The sequence below is a fragment of the Pseudogymnoascus verrucosus genome, assembly GCF_001662655.1.
Source record: "Pseudogymnoascus verrucosus strain UAMH 10579 unplaced genomic scaffold scaffold_48, whole genome shotgun sequence".
Lineage (NCBI taxonomy): Eukaryota > Fungi > Ascomycota > Leotiomycetes > Thelebolales > Thelebolaceae > Pseudogymnoascus > Pseudogymnoascus verrucosus.
In genome coordinates this window covers 201,702-217,316 of record NW_017263699.1, presented here as the reverse complement: position 1 = coordinate 217,316, position 15,615 = coordinate 201,702, and the positions used below count along the sequence as shown (strand labels likewise).

Sequence of the window (15,615 nt, the reverse complement as noted above, 5' to 3'; positions counted from 1 at the left end):
CCACCTCCAAAGTCGATAATCGATGCATCCATGTTTACATCAACTAGAATATTCGCCACCTTTGCATCGCCCCACACAATTTCAGCTTCAGGGTCTTATCACAGGCGATTCCTTCTATCGTCAACACTTATCCAACACTGTGACGTTGAGTACTCATGCCGGAGTGGCATTTTAACACAGACTTGGCTACCAAGCAGATTATATTTTAGCTTCATTGGAAGACTATTAGCCAATATATACAGCGCTCATATCAACCCCACGCAAGCATTATAATTTGCTCTTCCCGGTCCCATGATCAGGGAATGCAGGGGGATTCTTATCCAAAGGTTTCTGCAGCCATTCTACCATCCGCCGCGCGCCTCTAACTGGGCTGAGTCCGTCGGCTGCAGCAATATTAGCAAGGTTCGCTTCTGATGGTGGCATGCCTGTCGCCAAAACAGGGCGGGATGACATACCGTATCCGACGAACGGCTGGTGAATTTTATATCCCATCATCTCGACGATCCGTGTGTCAATTTCTGGCAGCCTCCGTGGGTCAACAGCCAAGAACTGGTTCTCAAGCGAGCGAATCTGTGATTATTGTTAGCCAAAATCTACATCTGGTGGGAAGTCATTGAAATAGACAGTTGTCTTACATATGGCTGGCAATATTGCACTGTAGCACTCATTCTCGATGATGTGGACGTATTCGGTCCTCCACCATGCCATGTGGTGCCTATGAAGTATATCACACTCCCAGCTGGGCAAACCATAGGAATCGCCTGCTCTTTCCTCGGTTTCTCACTGCCCCAGAGATGTGAGCCAGGAATCACGCGTGTGGCGCCGTTCTCCTAAAATATAATCAGAATCCGCATCTATCGCATGTGCTACGCTCGCATCCATCCAACGAAGCATAAAGCGACAGCAAACTCACGGCTGTAAACTCATCAAACGCCACCATAATGGCAGTCCCTAATGGTCCTCTTGGCCGTGGAAAGTGGCAAAACCCGTCATCGTGATGCAGATCCTGTGGCTGCTCGCCGGGGTTAATCTGAATCGTATGGAACGCTGTAAGTTGGTAGCCCGGGTCCAGAAAGTAATCATTGAGCGCGAGAACGCGAGGCAGGACTACGAGCTTGTCAAAGACCCGCGTCTTGTTGAGCAAGCTGTAAATACGCGTCGTGTCTAGGCCCTCGAATGGATTGCGGCCAGCAAGAGGCGTAGAGCCAGAGAGGCGCCTAATCTCGGCTTTGGCAGCTTGGACTTCTTCCAGGGGTAGAATGGAGGGTAGTATCACATATCCATGGGTTTCTACGTGGGATATATCGGCGACGGCTACTGGATCGGTGGGGAGCCGCGGACCAGCGTTCCGGGACATCACTGAGCGGTCTGCCATGATTGTAGGTTTGAGATGGATGGGGTGGAGGTATTGAAGTATTATATAAATGTGGTGGTAAAAGGAAAATCCTAATTGCAAAGTAAGCTGAGTAAGAAGATGTTAAAGTGCATGCTTACAGTCCGGGGTATTGGAATTGTGAGTGTTAAATACACATCTTGCGGGGTACCCCGCAATGTCAGCCTCGGTACCCCCCGCATTTTCTAAAAGGGGGGCCGCTTGCCGATCCGCATATATAGCTTGGCAAAGAACGGCTCCAGAAATGAAAACGTAACAGTCTCCTTTTATGCCCTCTAGCCTCCCGTTGGTAATGCATGACTTGCTACAAGGCACGGCCTGTTCAATTATTTCCAGGCAGGCGGTAAGCCACTTTTCCGCGCCTTAGTTTTCATTGGCCGTCGCAACAACGTAGTATAAGCCGCTCAGTTCGTATAGGTAGACGTGTAATCCGTATCGGTTCCATATGTAGCATAAGTAGATCGAGCTTAGTATAGAAATGTGATACCCGGTTGGCACACTGAGAAATGTCATCTCGTTCTTGTTAATGGAGCTGCGGAGCTTATGAGAAACACATGGTTAATGTATCTACAACAAATGCCAACCGCAGAGAACGGGGATGGAGTCCCCTTGGTCTAGGCGTTCATATCTAGTTGGCAATTTAAATGGCATGTAGGAGGAGAGTGAGACGAGTGCGATGACTGAGATGCCGGGTAGGGAGGTCGAATAAAATAAGAGATGAGAGACGAGATTGACGAGAGAAAGCTAGTGGGGCGGCGCCATTTCTTCCCTCCTCCTGCATTTAACGGTCACGGAAACCACCAACCATTTAGTAGCCACTTATAACAACGAAGATTGAAAAATTATCCTAAGGTTTATAACTGGTTGCCAACCGGTTTATAGCCAGTTATATCTAGTTAGGACTAAAGGCCACACTCACTGGCTGAGCACCAAGCAATCTTTCTTGGTCGGAAATATGAACACATCATCACAACCACCATAACAACATTTTTTCTCCCTCTCCAACGCCATCAATACAATCTATTGTTCCTGCTCATGTCAAAATGCCTTTACCTTGTCGTCAAGAAGCCCATGTATTGCATGTATGGCCTAGTTAGGGCTAAATGTCGGCCATATCGTGAGCCGCACTAAATAATCTTTCTCGTTCGGAACTATCTACACTCAACAACCACCTCGACCACCACGTCCACAACATATATGCAGCATACGGCAACAGCGACACCATTAGCGACTTACATGGAACTACTGCGTTGATTGCGCAAGTACCTCCACGATTGAGCATACGGCAACAGCGACACCATTAGCGACTTACATGGAACTACTGCGTTGATTGCGCAAGTACCTTCACGATTGACAGCTTCGTCACGGCTGCCCGCGGCATTCCACATACCTACCAACAACCATCACGTCGAACACTCACAAGCCCAACACATCATAACAACACCATCGCAACACCATAATATCATTATTTAACTGCCTTCAGCGCCATCAATACAAGGGTCATATGATCCTTTCATGTGAGCAGTATTGCCAGTGGTGTCGACATGCAATTCCAAAGTTGTAAACCAGTTGACTGCTAATTACACTGGGATATTAATTTGCTAGGCGCTGGGAGGCAGCTGGCAACCTTAGGAAACACGCAAAGTGCCATCTTGAGAAAGACTCCCCGTTCACAATCCAAGATGCAGGAAAGGGAGGCAGAGCTCATCTCAGCACTCAAAATAGTTTGATTGATTAGCAGTAAGTCATATATCTTTATAAAACATAAATACTAATTCATCTTGCAGGGTTGCATTCCAAATCCCGAATTATGGGGCTACGAGGCCGTCATCTACAGAACCTATTGCGAACGAGGCCTCGACGAGTCAGGCAACACAAACTACCCTACCTCCTCAAGAATCAGTTGGCAAGCAGGTAAAAACGGAACAGAGTTCAGCTGCGACACCTATCGATCCATCACCACCATCGCCAGAGCCTCCAAAGCCAGTCATCTTCCCGCTAATACTTCCAAAGAAAAGCGCCAGCAGAAGTCCCCACCAACAACGCCTAGACGCCCAAAGACGACCAAATAGCCTTGATTTCCGATAGCTGATTATCTGCATCATAATCTAGTATTTTTTATATTGATCTGTTAGCAAATGCCTCTGCTATATAGCCCCTTGTTGTTCCATAGTAGTAGTCAAGACCGTGACTGAATACTTTTTTACACTCTTCTTCCCAACGCCTATGATTAATTCTTCAGAATTCGGACCATGGAGTTGGTTATACCACAACCTACAGTATTTAGAACTTAATATGCGCCTACGAGTTAATTTACTTCTCTAGTAAATTTCGCCTTTCGAGCTAACCGCCAGTAGGTTATAACTTTATTTTTGACGTCGGACCCTTTCTCGCTGTGGTTACCCGTCACACCATAGCTTCTAGCTTCTCATTAGCTATTTTAGAACCAAACTAACTCGCACTATATCCTTCCTCGAGTTCGTTTTCTTCATCAAACTATTCACTGCGCTTGAAACTGGTCCTCGGTGCTGATCACTATTGTTGGCCGGTCAGATTCATCGTCTAGAATAATCAACATGGCCGGAACAAATCCACAGCCTAATAATGCAAGGCCTGTCGAGACGAGAGAAACTTCGTCAGATGACAAGAATATGACATTACTAGACCTTCGAGAAAAACTGGACCTTTGGTACATGGTGACCAACATTTGTATTTTATTATATTTTGTGAAATCCAGATAATACTTTAATTTTCCGTCTGTAAATATTCCAGCTCCAGGACACTAAACCTACCGCATAGATACACGTCCTCCTCTATGATCTTTGCAATATTTCCAAAGATCACGCCGCAGAAGCCCGAACCTTGTGCACAACCGATGAGCTGTACATCAGCGCTCCCTATTTCACACCCGAGGAGGCTCTACTCATCAAAAATACTGTCGTCTCCCGTCCCATCCTAACGGACATTCCTGAATTTGAAGCCCTCGAGTTCGACGAAGATATCAATTCCGGAACAAACGAACCTCCAAAGGAAGTGGCGCCAGAGAAGACATTGACAATCGAACAAGCTATCACATCCTGCCTCCAGAACTTTTTCGCGAAACGAAGAGCAAGCGGCGATGCGAGACCTTGTGGCCCACATGACATGGGCCCGATTTACAAAGCTGTCTTTGGAATTAGAACAGAGGAGTTGAATGACGAAAAGTTCTTGGGCCGCTTGAGACGAACGGCCCTGGGTCAGTCAAACGACAAGACTGCGAATTACGAAGTAAAGGGAAAGAGGAAAAAGAAGGCCAGTAAAGTTGATTAGGCATCGATTGATGTTCGCTTTTTTTTTTGTTAGACCGGCTTCGAGTTTTGATCAGACACAAGACGGAATAAGTACGATAATCAATACCAGAATCACGTCCAGTGTCAATTTCGGTCCGGTTCTGAGGGCCAAAGTTACCTAAGAAGACTGTTTGCGTTTTACAGATCCCGATTCACGCGTTCCACGCCCGTCTCCGACCGCTCCGAAACCTGCAACGACGTACATGATGGGGATAGCGGGGAATGGTGGGTGCATGCACATCATTAGACGTGCAGCGGTTTCGAAGAGTGGTCCCATGACAGCGATGCCGAGCTGACCGAGAGACTGGTGAGTATGATCAGCCACGAGCCCAGAGACATAAGCATAGTGATCACAACGGCCTACTTAATGATGTGGTACCTCTCGAAATAGGGATTAAAGCCTGGGTAGCCGGCCAGTGGCGTATGTGAGAAGTCGGAATAGGTGATACAGACTCCAATGGACACATTTTTGGCGCCGGGCATGACGAGAATGAAGAGACAGTACAGTAATACCGGATATCTCTGCGTATTGACCTCCGGGATATTTCAAGTCTCTAGTGCAAGCTTTGTCTCACCTGCTGTGCTATCGACAGCGCCAGTTGGACAGCTACATGGTGTCATCAATCATACCTTAATTTGACGCTGTGTGACTGCCATTTTGAAGATCTAGAGTGGTTTCAGCTAGCGCAGGCGCAGTATTCTTCGTCACATCTCAGTACGCCAAGAGAAGTTAATGTGGAAATGTTATACTCTCCGTACGGAACTGATGCCGTTGAGGTTGAGTTCCAACTGCCCCGCGTTACTTCTCCAGTGGGAAGAAGGCCACCTCTACCCGCAAGCAATAGCAAAATCATCGGTACAGCTGAAGATTTTTGATCTATTTCATAGACACAATCATGTAGAAATTTACACATTGCTGACTCTCCTCTTACCTCGGAGATATATGTAATCAAAAACCACGCCGCCAAGCTCGGACCAGACGCGACGTCCATAACACTGGAGCCCTGCCGACTGACCTGAAGACTCCACCTAAAACACCCACCACAATAATGACTAGGCCCTAACGAGGTAGCTAACCGACGTCTGACAGCTTTTCGAGCACCGACCTCCTTTTTCGTCGGATTACGCCCGAGGAGCTAATACAACAGTGGTGGCGGTAAGCAAGCCTCTCGGATTGCCGCCGACGGTGAGCTTCTCCTCCAACGGTGCCCTTGCACGGCTTTTACTGCAGCCCCCCGGTGTGGCTTGCGCGTATGCCCGGGTGAAGAAATCCAGAATCGAAAAAAATCGAGCTTTGACGGCGAAACACCGGCCTAATTGGCGGGTGCGGGAGCGATCAGGCGATCGCTAGCTTGAAGCACCGGGAATTTAGACCTGCCGTGATGCCAAACATCCACTCCTCACCTTGTACCACGTTGCAACTATGATCTTGGATGTGGATGGTTGGACGGGCTGATGGACAACATGGGATAGGCGTGGTTCACTGGCCGCCACTCGCGTTGAAGCCGACCGGGTGGAAGGTTGTCGAATAGGCCCGATGCTGTAATGCGCCAATAGTGACGCCGTCACTAGCCTTGTTACAGATAGGACCGTTGGTGTGGGTGGTGACGGAGATCAGTCGCAAGGTGATAATGTACTGTACTCAGTAGGGGATGTATATATATACTCGTATCCACCAACACTCCGGTCAAACCGTGCTATCCCATATGCAATTACCATCACCTCCATCGATTGACAGTCGCTATTCAACATAAACATGGTGCGATCACATCCCATCCTTGAGCGCAAGGACAGCACCGCTAGCTCTGGGTCGTCCAATTCAACACTATCCGACACAGACTGCTTTGAGCGCTTCACAGCTACTGGTCGCCCTATGCCTACAGATTATCGATCCGCCTGGTCGTCCGCCTGTGTGTTCGGCCCCACGGCGCCGCATTTTCTCCCTTTCAGATTTACAGACGATAGCATAATCCCTGTCGTGGTCCGGGTGTGCGCAGAGAGCTTCAAGGCCGGGGTGGAATCGTAAGCGCCAATGTTCCTACGTCCCATCCGAGGTGATCGGCGTTGAGAAATAGACCAGCGCTAATAGAAGTAGCACATCCCAGAAACGCCGCCGCTCCCTGCGTGACCGGTTCCGTTTCAAGAAGACGAAGGTCGTGGTTGCGATGATGCCGCGGCGCGACTATCTCCGTTACTTTGCGCATGATGAATCGGGGCGGTATGTCGGGACGGAAAAGGAGGAGAGTTGGAGTGAGGGGGACCTGGAGGATGAGTTTGGACACTATAGGCTGATGGAGCCGCGGCAGTGGGTGGTGAGGAATTCAGGCGGGGTGGCTTATATGGAGGAGGAGTGATGAAGGTGGGGTGGGCGCAAAAAAGGATATGGCTAGGAGTAATAAGGATTGTTAAGGAGTTCAGAGTTGGTGGGAGCAAGGTTGCCATTCATTTGGTGAATAACAGGGCAGGATTAAGTTGATGGGTAACGACCTTCTATGTCAAAATATATATCTAATTATCTCATGAGGCATGTTCATAAATCACCTTAACTCCGTATCACCTGTAGCTCCACCCCATGCTAACTATGTTGCTACTAAATTCATACCCCCATTATAACCAACTATTCCCGTTGATGTTGCTGGCGAGGCAAGGATGTGCTTCTCCAAAGTCTTGGTATTGTGATATTGACTGACGAGGAGAGGCCATGTTAAGAATCCGTCGTATCCTGCACCGACGTTGTCACAAATCGTCTCGACCCATCGGCTCATGCGGATGCTGAACATCGTCACAGTATATTGTTTCCTCTCTCGGCAGACAATTGGACGGAGAATCAACTGTATGGCGACCATGTGAGCAAGGAGAAGCTGAGAAATGACGTTTTGAGGGTCTATGAGCTGTACGAGCTCTTCATGGTCCATGGAGACCAAGATAGATTCGATATTAAGGTGGGACATATAACCTGTAATTGTAAGCCCTCTGACTGAACATGATATGGCAATTTGACATACCTTCCATCTGTGACTTTGCTAGCGATGCAATACATTGTTGTAGGCTTGTAAGGAGCTTCCATTGATAGCTCTCTTCGCATAATAACCCAACGTCATTGACAGACTGGGAGGCCAAGCTCAGAAAATCGAGATCATAGCTCGGGGCTCCGTGGAGCCTTGGGCGCATATTTTCCACGCGAGAACAGTCGTCTCGCGCAAGTATCGCATCCACTTTCTGGCTCCGAACATGCTTGGTAAGAAGTTCACAGCTTCGAGTCATGACCAGAAAAGACTCGAGTCCATCATCCATGTACCAGGATTGCATCAACAATGCAAAACAAGTGGCGATAACCGCATCGCCGTCTGCTGCTGTCTTCAATGGCTTGTCTAGATGGCTATTCAGACCCGTAATGGCAGCGAGACGGTGGGCTTGAGCGACTTTTGTCAGGCCGCTGTTGGACAGTTTCTCTAGATGAGACGCTGACAATGCCAATATTGCGTGCATCAGAAAGTCACACTTGGGTTTGGTGTCAGTACTGCACAAAACCTGATGCAGTGGATGGAAATACCTGATGACTGATAGGAGTCACATAGCTAATCCAAATATTGTCATTTCTGACAGGGTAATGAGGATAAGCTGCAACGAAATAGTGGTGAAAGAGCCGCATGTCCGTCAGATTAAAGATCTGCTTCTCATGCAACGTAACTGCCTGTCCTGGCGATGGATTGGCGCCATAGGGCAGATACCGGCAAGACAGTGACAGGCGGACGCAGTTCTCACATGCTGGCTGTGTCTCCTGGCACTACAGCGGCAGAGTTAGAATATGTGGAAAACTGGGTTTGCTTTTATTGCAAGCGAGTAGCTTTGAGACTTACCTTGACCTTGCGTCTTTTGCATTCGAAACAGCCCTGACGGGACTTATAGTGGCGATTCCCTGCTGTTCGGCGTCGTGGAACAGTCTGGTCAGGGTCACTGGAGGACCGATCACTGGAAGATTGACTAGGCCCGCTTGATGGGGGATTGCGTCTTGGCATATTTGTAGTCTGCAAAGCCTCCACGGCCTCTCTTTGGAAGGTAAGGCTCTTGCTTATGGGACGGATTGCACGCCCTCGGCTTTGAAGTAATCACTGTGCGATACTCATAGTGGCAAGAAGCCTTGCACGTTGCACAAATAATTCGCGGTGGGTTCTAGTTGATGATGCGGTCAGAACAGAACAAATATTGATATAGTTCCCGACGGTATGAGAGTTTCTAATCACTTCTACATGAAGATGACTTGATATGTGACTGTTGGCCCCATCGTTGCCTCCGGACCTCATTGGACCTAGCGCAACATGTGGGGTTCTAGGATCTTTTCCCAGTCTTTCGTTTTCTCCACGGTTTAGCCGTTACCTAGTGTGAAAACAGGAAATTAGGCGACCTCCGCCCTTACATAATCATTCCCGACTCCAGAGGTGCGGAAAGGTCCTGACGATAACCGAAAGTCGATTACGCACTTGGGCATCTGAAGAAGGAATCATCAATGAAAGGTGATAATACAAAGAGAGCAATGGCTCTCAAATTTCAGATTATTGGTGCTGTTAAACGCCCTAGCAAAATCTCATCTACATATTGGCCTACCCAGCAGCAAAACCTTTGAAAATTAGAGATTTATATGAATAGAAACGTGCAGATCGTCCCGCGGCTACGTTTACTCGATAGCCTTACTCGATGGCTTACTCGATCAAAACCTGTGAGTGGCGGCGATGCCCCAGACCCCAGATAAGCTTCTCCCTAGACACCTTATAGCTTGTAACAAGCCTGCTCCACGACCCCTCCCGGCGAGAACCAAGCATTCCGTATAAAAGAGACCATTTCTTCCTGTCGGGTTTGAAAATTGCGGTAGTTGTAGAGCTCATTTCAGTCTCCATTATCCCCAATTCTCGACCTGTGTTTTCCATCTTTCTTATATCTCAACCCACTCAGTCTCCACGTTTCATACGTTAAAAGTAGAAACGAAAGCACAAGTCATTGGCTCTCTTCCCAGTGAAGTCTAGATGGCGCCCACTACGCGCTCCAGTACACAGGAGGTCACACAGACCGTCCTCGTCTCCACTAGGGCCGTCATCCCTGATGCGCAAGGCAACCTTGTTGTGTCACCTGCAACGATAACGATATCTCCAGCAACGGGGAAGATCCTCTCTGTCCGCCCCGAAGTTGTTCCGCAGTCGGAATTCCCTGTAGACACAGTGTACATTGACCATTCTCCGAACATTATCCTACCGGGCCTCGTGGATGCTCACGTGCACTTGAACGAGCCAGGCCGGACGGAATGGGAGGGCTTCTGGACGGGGACTCGCGCAGCGGCGAGTGGGGGTGTCACTACGGTGATTGATATGCCTCTCAATGCCATCCCACCAACTACGACTGTGGCAGGGCTTAAGGAGAAGATTAAGGCAGCGGAAGGCCAGTGTTGGGTGGATGTTGGGTTCTATGGTGGCATTATCCCTGGCAATGCCGACGAGCTCGTCCCGCTGGTTGAAGCTGGAGTTAGAGGTTTTAAGGGATTCTTGATCGAGAGCGGTGTAAGTACGCCTACTCAAGTAGAGAAAAGACTTACTGACAAGATGAATAGGTTGACGAGTTCCCAGCCGTGTCTTCAACGGATGTGGCGCTGGTCTTGAAGACATTGGCAACCCAGCCTACTACTGTGCTATTCCATGCTGAGATGATCCCGCCCATCACTGACTCCGTCGGCGATGACGTCCAAGCTTCGCTCCCACCAGCGCAACCCCACGGCCCACTTGACGCCTACTCCTCCTTCCTGGCCTCCCGCCCTCCCGCTTTCGAGACTTACGCTATCGAGGAGGTTATTTCGCTAGCTCACCTCGCACCCTCCCTACCACTGCACATTGTGCATCTCAGCGCTATCCAGGCCATCCCTCTCCTACGCGAAGCGCGCCAGAAAGGCATCAAGATCACAGCCGAGACCTGCTTCCACTACCTCTCTCTCGCATCAGAGGACGTCGCCACAGGCGACACCCGCCACAAGTGCTGCCCGCCCATCCGCGAAGCCTCTAACCGCGACGGTCTGTGGGCCGAACTGAACGAGCCCAACTCCGTCATCCAAACCATCGTCTCGGACCACTCACCCTGCACCCCCGAGTTGAAGCTCCTCCCCGACCACTTGAGCGTCGCGGAACCAGGGACTGCTGATGACGGCAAGGCGAAGGGCGACTTCTTCGCTAGCTGGGGTGGAATCTCCAGTGTTGGTCTCGGTCTGCCTATTCTCTGGACCTCAGCGCATAACCAGACTGCGCCGGCAAAGCCGGCTTTGAGCATCATAGACGTCGTGCGCCTGTGCTGTGTTAACACCACCAAGCAAGTTGGTCTTGAGCATCTCAAGGGCGCGCTGAAGGAGGGACTCGATGCAGATATCTGTGTCTTTGACGATGAGGGAAGCTTTGTAGTAGAGAAGACGGATATGCTATTCCGCAACAAGGTCACCCCATATCAAGGAAAGAGGCTCAAGGGTGTAGTTAGGGAGACATATTTGCGCGGGACGAAGATTTATGGAAGGGAAGAAGGCGTAGTGGGGAAGTCACAAAAGCCGAGCGGTATTCTACTGTTAGAGAAGAGGCAGGCATAGATTAGATCAGTATAATAACACTTTTTTTTGTTGTTCAGATGATATGTTTTGTGAGGGGTAGATTTATAATTATGGTGGCATGAGCGGAACAGTCCGCAGTCAGAACTCCACAAATACGCATAAGTCGGCGGGGGTGGCTCTAATCAAACCGTGACTCAAAGCGACATTTCAATACAATTCCGTTGCACATGTGGAGCATTTTCGATAGGAACAACAGGTCGATGAGTTGCGACGTTGCTCCTTGCGTCGGAATCGTGTTTTCGTCCCATCCCATCCCATCGGCGGGTACCACAATCTATCCCGATCGGGAATGCGCATCCGAGCAGCGAATCAGCCCGCCAACGCGGGGTCAAGTGGGGGAAATCGAGTAATATACGACTTCTCCGATAAGAAAGTAGCCCATAGAAATAGTTATATAAGAATTAGACTTTCCTTTTGCCTGGGGGGATATATAGAACCATTTCCAGTTTCTCTTCTCCTCTTTCTTTGCTCACCTCTACTTCCCTTTCTCATACATAATTTCTCTCTCTGGAATCGTCACTCCAGTCGAGTTCCTCTTCGAGTCGTCACCTGTCCAAATTCTCGCTATCGGCAGTACCGCTTGTCGTCACAATGGAGAAAATCCCCACCACCCTGCCGTTCGTAGGAGGCGCAAAGGAGGAGGTCGCGCAGCATCCAATTGGACCCCTAACGGCGAGCGAGATCACCCGCGCCACGAGCTTATTGAAGGCCTCGTGGCCGGCGAACACGGATTTCAACTTCAAGGCGGTCACGTTACTAGAACCGCTCAAGGCAGAGCTACTTCCATATCTCCAAGCTGAGCGCAGTGGTTCTACGCCAGCCAAGATTGACCGGAGGGCTTTCGTGCTTTACTACATCCGTAACACTGTAAGTAATCCGAAGAAACGGAGATAGATGAGATGAGTGGTGCTGATTGCGAGTAGGATAAACTACACGAGGCTGTTATCAACTTGTCCCAGGGCGGCAAGATTGAGAGCAATGTCCGCCTTGGAGCTAACGTCCACAGCAACGCTGATGGTGACGAGATTCTCATGGTCGAGAAAATCGCGTTGGAAGATGAGGGGATGAAGGCTGCCATTGCGAAGTTGCAGCTTCCCGAGGGCTCCGTCGTTATTGTCGATCCATGGATCTATGGTATTTTATCAACCGTCTTGATATAGAGTGCAGCCACTAACATACCCAGGCTCTGATGGTGTCCACGATGATAAGCGCATGTTCCAATGCTTCATCTATATGAAAGATCCAAAGCACGCCAACGAGCCAGACGCTAACCACTACGCCATGCCCCTCCCCATCTCGCCCGTCATCTGTGCCGAGACAATGAAGGTCATCAGAATTGACGTCCTTCCCACTGGAGCAGATGCTACCATCAAGGAGCTTGGCCCATACAAGGTGCATCCAGCCAATGAGTATATCCCAGAGGCCCAGACTCTCCGCACCGACCTCAAGCCACTGAACGTTGTTCAACCAGAGGGCGCCTCATTCACCGTCAGCAACTTCTCTGACCTCGGCCGCACCGTCGACTGGCAGAAGTGGAACTTCAAGATCGGCTTCAACCTTCGAGAAGGCATGGTCCTCTACGACGTCCACTACGACAACCGCCCCCTCTTCTACAGACTCTCTCTCTCCGACATGAACATCCCCTACGCCGACCCCCGGCACCCCTACCACAAGAAAGCCGCCTTCGACCTCGGCGACGCCGGCGCGGGCATCATGGCCAACAACCTCAAACTCGGATGCGACTGCCTCGGCTCCATCCACTACGTCAGCGCGATCCTGAACAACTCCGCCGGCGACCCCCTCCCAATGGACAACGTCGTCTGCATCCACGAGCAAGACAACGGCATCGGGTGGAAACACACCAACTACCGCACCGGCCGCGCCGCCATCGTGCGCAACCGCGAGCTCGTCATCCAATCCATCATCACCGTCGCGAACTACGAGTACATCCTCGCCTTCGTCTTCAACCAAGCCGGAGAACTCGCCTACGAAGTCCGCGCCACTGGCATCCTCTCCACCTCACCCATAGACGAGGGCATCACCGTGCCCTACGGAACAGTAGTCCACCCCGGCGTCCTGGCAGCGCACCACCAGCACATCATGTCCCTCCGCATTGACCCTATGCTCGACGGCCCTCTCAACCGCCTCGTCTACGATGAAGCGCACCCCATGCCCGTCTCGGACTCTAATCCCCACGGCGTAGGCTACACCGTCGACGAGACCCTCGTTCCCACCTCCGCCGGTCTCGATCTCGACAGCAACACCAACCGCACCTTCCGCATCGCCAATGCCGCGGTCCGCAACCCCATCAACGGCGCCGCGGTCTCGTATAAGATCCACGCTCCCAACTTCCAGAAGATGCTCGCCTCCCCCGCCTCCTTCCACCACCGCCGCGCCGAATTCGCGGACCACAACGTCTACGTCACTGCGCACCGCGACGACGAGCTCTACGCCGGAGGTCGCTACACGAACCAGTCCCGCGGCGGAACAGGCGTGCGTAGCTGGGCGGAGCGCGGGGACAGCGTCGAGGATAAGGATATCGTAGTCTGGGTGCAGTTTGGCATCAACCACGTCCCCCGCGTGGAGGACTTCCCAGTCATGCCGTGCGAGATAATGAGGGTTGCGCTGAAGCCGGTGAATTTCTTCAGTAGGAACCCGGCGATTGATGTCCCGCCGAGTACGCAGGCGACGAATAAGAGCGTGTTGGTTGCGGCGGAGGGGACGAAGGCTGAGGCGTTGGTGGGGGAGGAGGGGAAGGTTTGTTGTGTGAAGGAGGTTAATTAGGGGAGGGTTTTGGGTTGGGGAGGGGAAGAGGAGGAAGTTGGAAATATCTTTCGTGACGAGGGGGGAGGTTACATGCGCGGTCATGTCCAAGGAGGGGGCATAATGGGAGGGGGAGGCATTTGTGTGGTTAGTAGTTGTGATATGTGATAGGCGTTTGTCCTCGTGCAGATGAGGAGAGTGATTGGATATAGGTGCTAGCTAGTGCTGTCTGTGCGGCAGAGCTTCTGGATGGACGTCAGAATGTTTGGATATATATAGCAATTATTTCTAGATTATGTTTGACTTGTTGCTGGTAATTTTGACTGCCGATGAGATAAATATTGAGTGATGTCTGTTGCATCCAAGTTTGGCATATAATATTGCCATCCGTGGATGGGACCGAAAAATATAAGAAAATAAAAACTGCTGGACAGATGAAGTAAAATATTTTCACAGTTATAAATGGCACCGAACGACGTATATCTCTGTCTTTCCCTGGGTACAACAATGAAAATTACTCCTCTACCATCCATGTAATTGCATCCGGATCAAACCGCAGCGATTTTATCCCCCCCCAATGCGTCTCTAAGGGATCGTACACCCATACGCCAAACCCCTGCAAGCCATTCATCCATCCATCATCTTTATCCCCCTCCCCCCCTTTCCCAATTACACCCCCCTCATCTAAACAATCGTCTCCAGCTCCCTCGCATAACCCAGCGTATTCTCAATCGCCCTATGACTAATCTCCCTCTCCTCGCCCTCCGCCTTCACCACCGCCTGTGCAGGGAAGTAGATCCGTCCATCTCTAACCACCCACCCCCTGCTCTGGGCAAACTGCACCACGGCGCCCTCGGAGTCGAGGAAGAGGAGGTCCTTCGTGCTCGAGACGGGGAGGGAAGGGTATGCGCGCTCGGAGCACGATGCGATTTCGGCGCGGATGCGTGGGATCAGGATCTATTTGCCAAACGTCAGCATCTTGCTCTTTCAAACGGGAAGAAAGACTGGGGGTTGGGGGGGTGATCGCATACCTCAGAAAAGATCCCAAACTCCTCACTCGGCACCTCCCTACTCCTCATCGCCTTCCACACCTGATCATAGCTCCCCTCCATCAACCACCTCTCCAACCTAACCGGATACCCCAAAAACGGATCCCCCTCCACATCCGCGCCCTGAATCTCCAACGCCTCGAGCTCCGTATGAAACCCCGCATAATCCCCCTTCACCAACAACAACAGCAGAAACAAGCCCGTAATCTTAGCCCTCTGCGAATCAGCAGGCGACAACACATTGGTGGGCAGGTTGTAGAAGGGCTCGAGGAGGTGCACGTAGCGCGTGAATGCCTCGGGGTCTTTGGCGCGGATGGCGGTTAGGGCGGCGGTTTCGAAGAGGGAGCGGGAGGCGAGGAGGAGGGGGCGGGGGGTGGTGGGGAGGGGGGTGAGGGGGGGGTGGGGGGGGGGGGTTTTTTGGGGGGTGGTGGGGGGGGGTTGGGGGGA

At 50.9% G+C, this 15,615-nt stretch overlaps 7 protein-coding genes across 7 annotated transcripts in view; 4 read left to right on the top strand and 3 right to left on the bottom strand.

Moving 5' to 3' along the window:
- Positions 1-239: 239 nt before the first annotated feature.
- On the bottom strand, positions 240-1,484 carry VE01_08714 (uncharacterized protein). Its single transcript, XM_018278134.2, has 4 exons — positions 914-1,484; positions 636-830; positions 456-570; positions 240-383 (listed from the first exon to the last, which is right to left on the bottom strand). Exons 1-4 carry the CDS (start codon positions 1,373-1,375, stop codon positions 268-270), a joined length of 888 nt encoding a protein of 295 aa, XP_018127206.1. The 5' UTR covers positions 1,376-1,484; the 3' UTR covers positions 240-267.
- Positions 1,485-3,969: 2,485 nt separating this feature from the next.
- On the top strand, positions 3,970-4,702 carry VE01_08713 (uncharacterized protein; the record flags this gene model as incomplete). Its single annotated transcript, XM_018278133.1, has 2 exons — positions 3,970-4,089; positions 4,193-4,702. 2 exons carry the CDS (start codon positions 3,970-3,972, stop codon positions 4,700-4,702), a joined length of 630 nt encoding a protein of 209 aa, XP_018127183.1.
- A 1,701-nt stretch (positions 4,703-6,403) lies between these two features.
- VE01_08712 (uncharacterized protein) lies at positions 6,404-7,246 on the top strand. The gene is made up of 2 exons (XM_018278132.2): positions 6,404-6,744; positions 6,818-7,246. Exons 1-2 carry the CDS (start codon positions 6,479-6,481, stop codon positions 7,074-7,076), a joined length of 525 nt encoding a protein of 174 aa, XP_018127204.1. The 5' UTR covers positions 6,404-6,478; the 3' UTR covers positions 7,077-7,246.
- VE01_08711 (uncharacterized protein) lies at positions 7,200-9,029 on the bottom strand. Its single transcript, XM_018278131.2, has 4 exons — positions 8,583-9,029; positions 8,276-8,509; positions 7,728-8,223; positions 7,200-7,678 (listed from the first exon to the last, which is right to left on the bottom strand). The coding sequence occupies exons 1-4, from the start codon at positions 8,739-8,741 to the stop codon at positions 7,302-7,304; spliced, it is 1,266 nt and encodes a 421-aa protein (XP_018127202.1). The 5' UTR covers positions 8,742-9,029; the 3' UTR covers positions 7,200-7,301.
- Positions 9,030-9,518: 489 nt separating this feature from the next.
- Positions 9,519-11,347, top strand: VE01_08710 (uncharacterized protein). Its single transcript, XM_018278130.2, has 2 exons — positions 9,519-10,271; positions 10,322-11,347. The coding sequence occupies exons 1-2, from the start codon at positions 9,744-9,746 to the stop codon at positions 11,333-11,335; spliced, it is 1,542 nt and encodes a 513-aa protein (XP_018127203.1). The 5' UTR covers positions 9,519-9,743; the 3' UTR covers positions 11,336-11,347.
- A 415-nt stretch (positions 11,348-11,762) lies between these two features.
- VE01_08709 (uncharacterized protein) lies at positions 11,763-14,141 on the top strand. Its single transcript, XM_018278129.2, has 3 exons — positions 11,763-12,223; positions 12,280-12,490; positions 12,540-14,141. Exons 1-3 carry the CDS (start codon positions 11,948-11,950, stop codon positions 14,138-14,140), a joined length of 2,088 nt encoding a protein of 695 aa, XP_018127249.1. The 5' UTR covers positions 11,763-11,947; the 3' UTR covers position 14,141.
- Positions 14,142-14,803: 662 nt separating this feature from the next.
- Positions 14,804-15,615, bottom strand: part of RPN12 (regulatory particle non-ATPase) — a gene marked incomplete at both ends in the record, with an annotated part of 1,212 nt that continues 400 nt past the window's right edge. The window contains 2 exons of the mRNA XM_018278128.1: positions 14,804-15,076; positions 15,151-15,470. Of these exons, the coding sequence (XP_018127248.1) occupies positions 14,804-15,076; positions 15,151-15,470 (593 nt within the window). The remainder of the gene's footprint in view (positions 15,077-15,150; positions 15,471-15,615) is intronic.

What these genes read in the sequence shown, in the direction of transcription:
- VE01_08714 (XM_018278134.2), bottom strand. Translation starts at nt 1,375, where the DNA reads ATGGCAGACCGCTCAGTGATGTCCCGGAACGCTGGTCCGCGGCTCCCC. An exon ending in CGTTTGATGAGTTTACAGCC is followed by an intron (nt 831 to 913) that starts GTGAGTTTGCTG and finishes ATTATATTTTAG; the next exon opens with GAGAACGGCGCCACACGCGT. An exon ending in TGCAATATTGCCAGCCATAT is followed by an intron (nt 571 to 635) that starts GTAAGACAACTG and finishes CAATAATCACAG; the next exon opens with ATTCGCTCGCTTGAGAACCA.
- VE01_08712 (XM_018278132.2), top strand. Translation starts at nt 6,479, where the DNA reads ATGGTGCGATCACATCCCATCCTTGAGCGCAAGGACAGCACCGCTAGC. An exon ending in TTCAAGGCCGGGGTGGAATC is followed by an intron (nt 6,745 to 6,817) that starts GTAAGCGCCAAT and finishes TAATAGAAGTAG; the next exon opens with CACATCCCAGAAACGCCGCC.
- VE01_08711 (XM_018278131.2), bottom strand. Translation starts at nt 8,741, where the DNA reads ATGCCAAGACGCAATCCCCCATCAAGCGGGCCTAGTCAATCTTCCAGT. An exon ending in GCAAAAGACGCAAGGTCAAG is followed by an intron (nt 8,510 to 8,582) that starts GTAAGTCTCAAA and finishes CTGCCGCTGTAG; the next exon opens with TGCCAGGAGACACAGCCAGC. An exon ending in TGACTCCTATCAGTCATCAG is followed by an intron (nt 8,224 to 8,275) that starts GTATTTCCATCC and finishes ACCAAACCCAAG; the next exon opens with TGTGACTTTCTGATGCACGC.
- VE01_08710 (XM_018278130.2), top strand. Translation starts at nt 9,744, where the DNA reads ATGGCGCCCACTACGCGCTCCAGTACACAGGAGGTCACACAGACCGTC. An exon ending in GATTCTTGATCGAGAGCGGT is followed by an intron (nt 10,272 to 10,321) that starts GTAAGTACGCCT and finishes CAAGATGAATAG; the next exon opens with GTTGACGAGTTCCCAGCCGT.
- VE01_08709 (XM_018278129.2), top strand. Translation starts at nt 11,948, where the DNA reads ATGGAGAAAATCCCCACCACCCTGCCGTTCGTAGGAGGCGCAAAGGAG. An exon ending in TTTACTACATCCGTAACACT is followed by an intron (nt 12,224 to 12,279) that starts GTAAGTAATCCG and finishes GATTGCGAGTAG; the next exon opens with GATAAACTACACGAGGCTGT. An exon ending in TGTCGATCCATGGATCTATG is followed by an intron (nt 12,491 to 12,539) that starts GTATTTTATCAA and finishes TAACATACCCAG; the next exon opens with GCTCTGATGGTGTCCACGAT.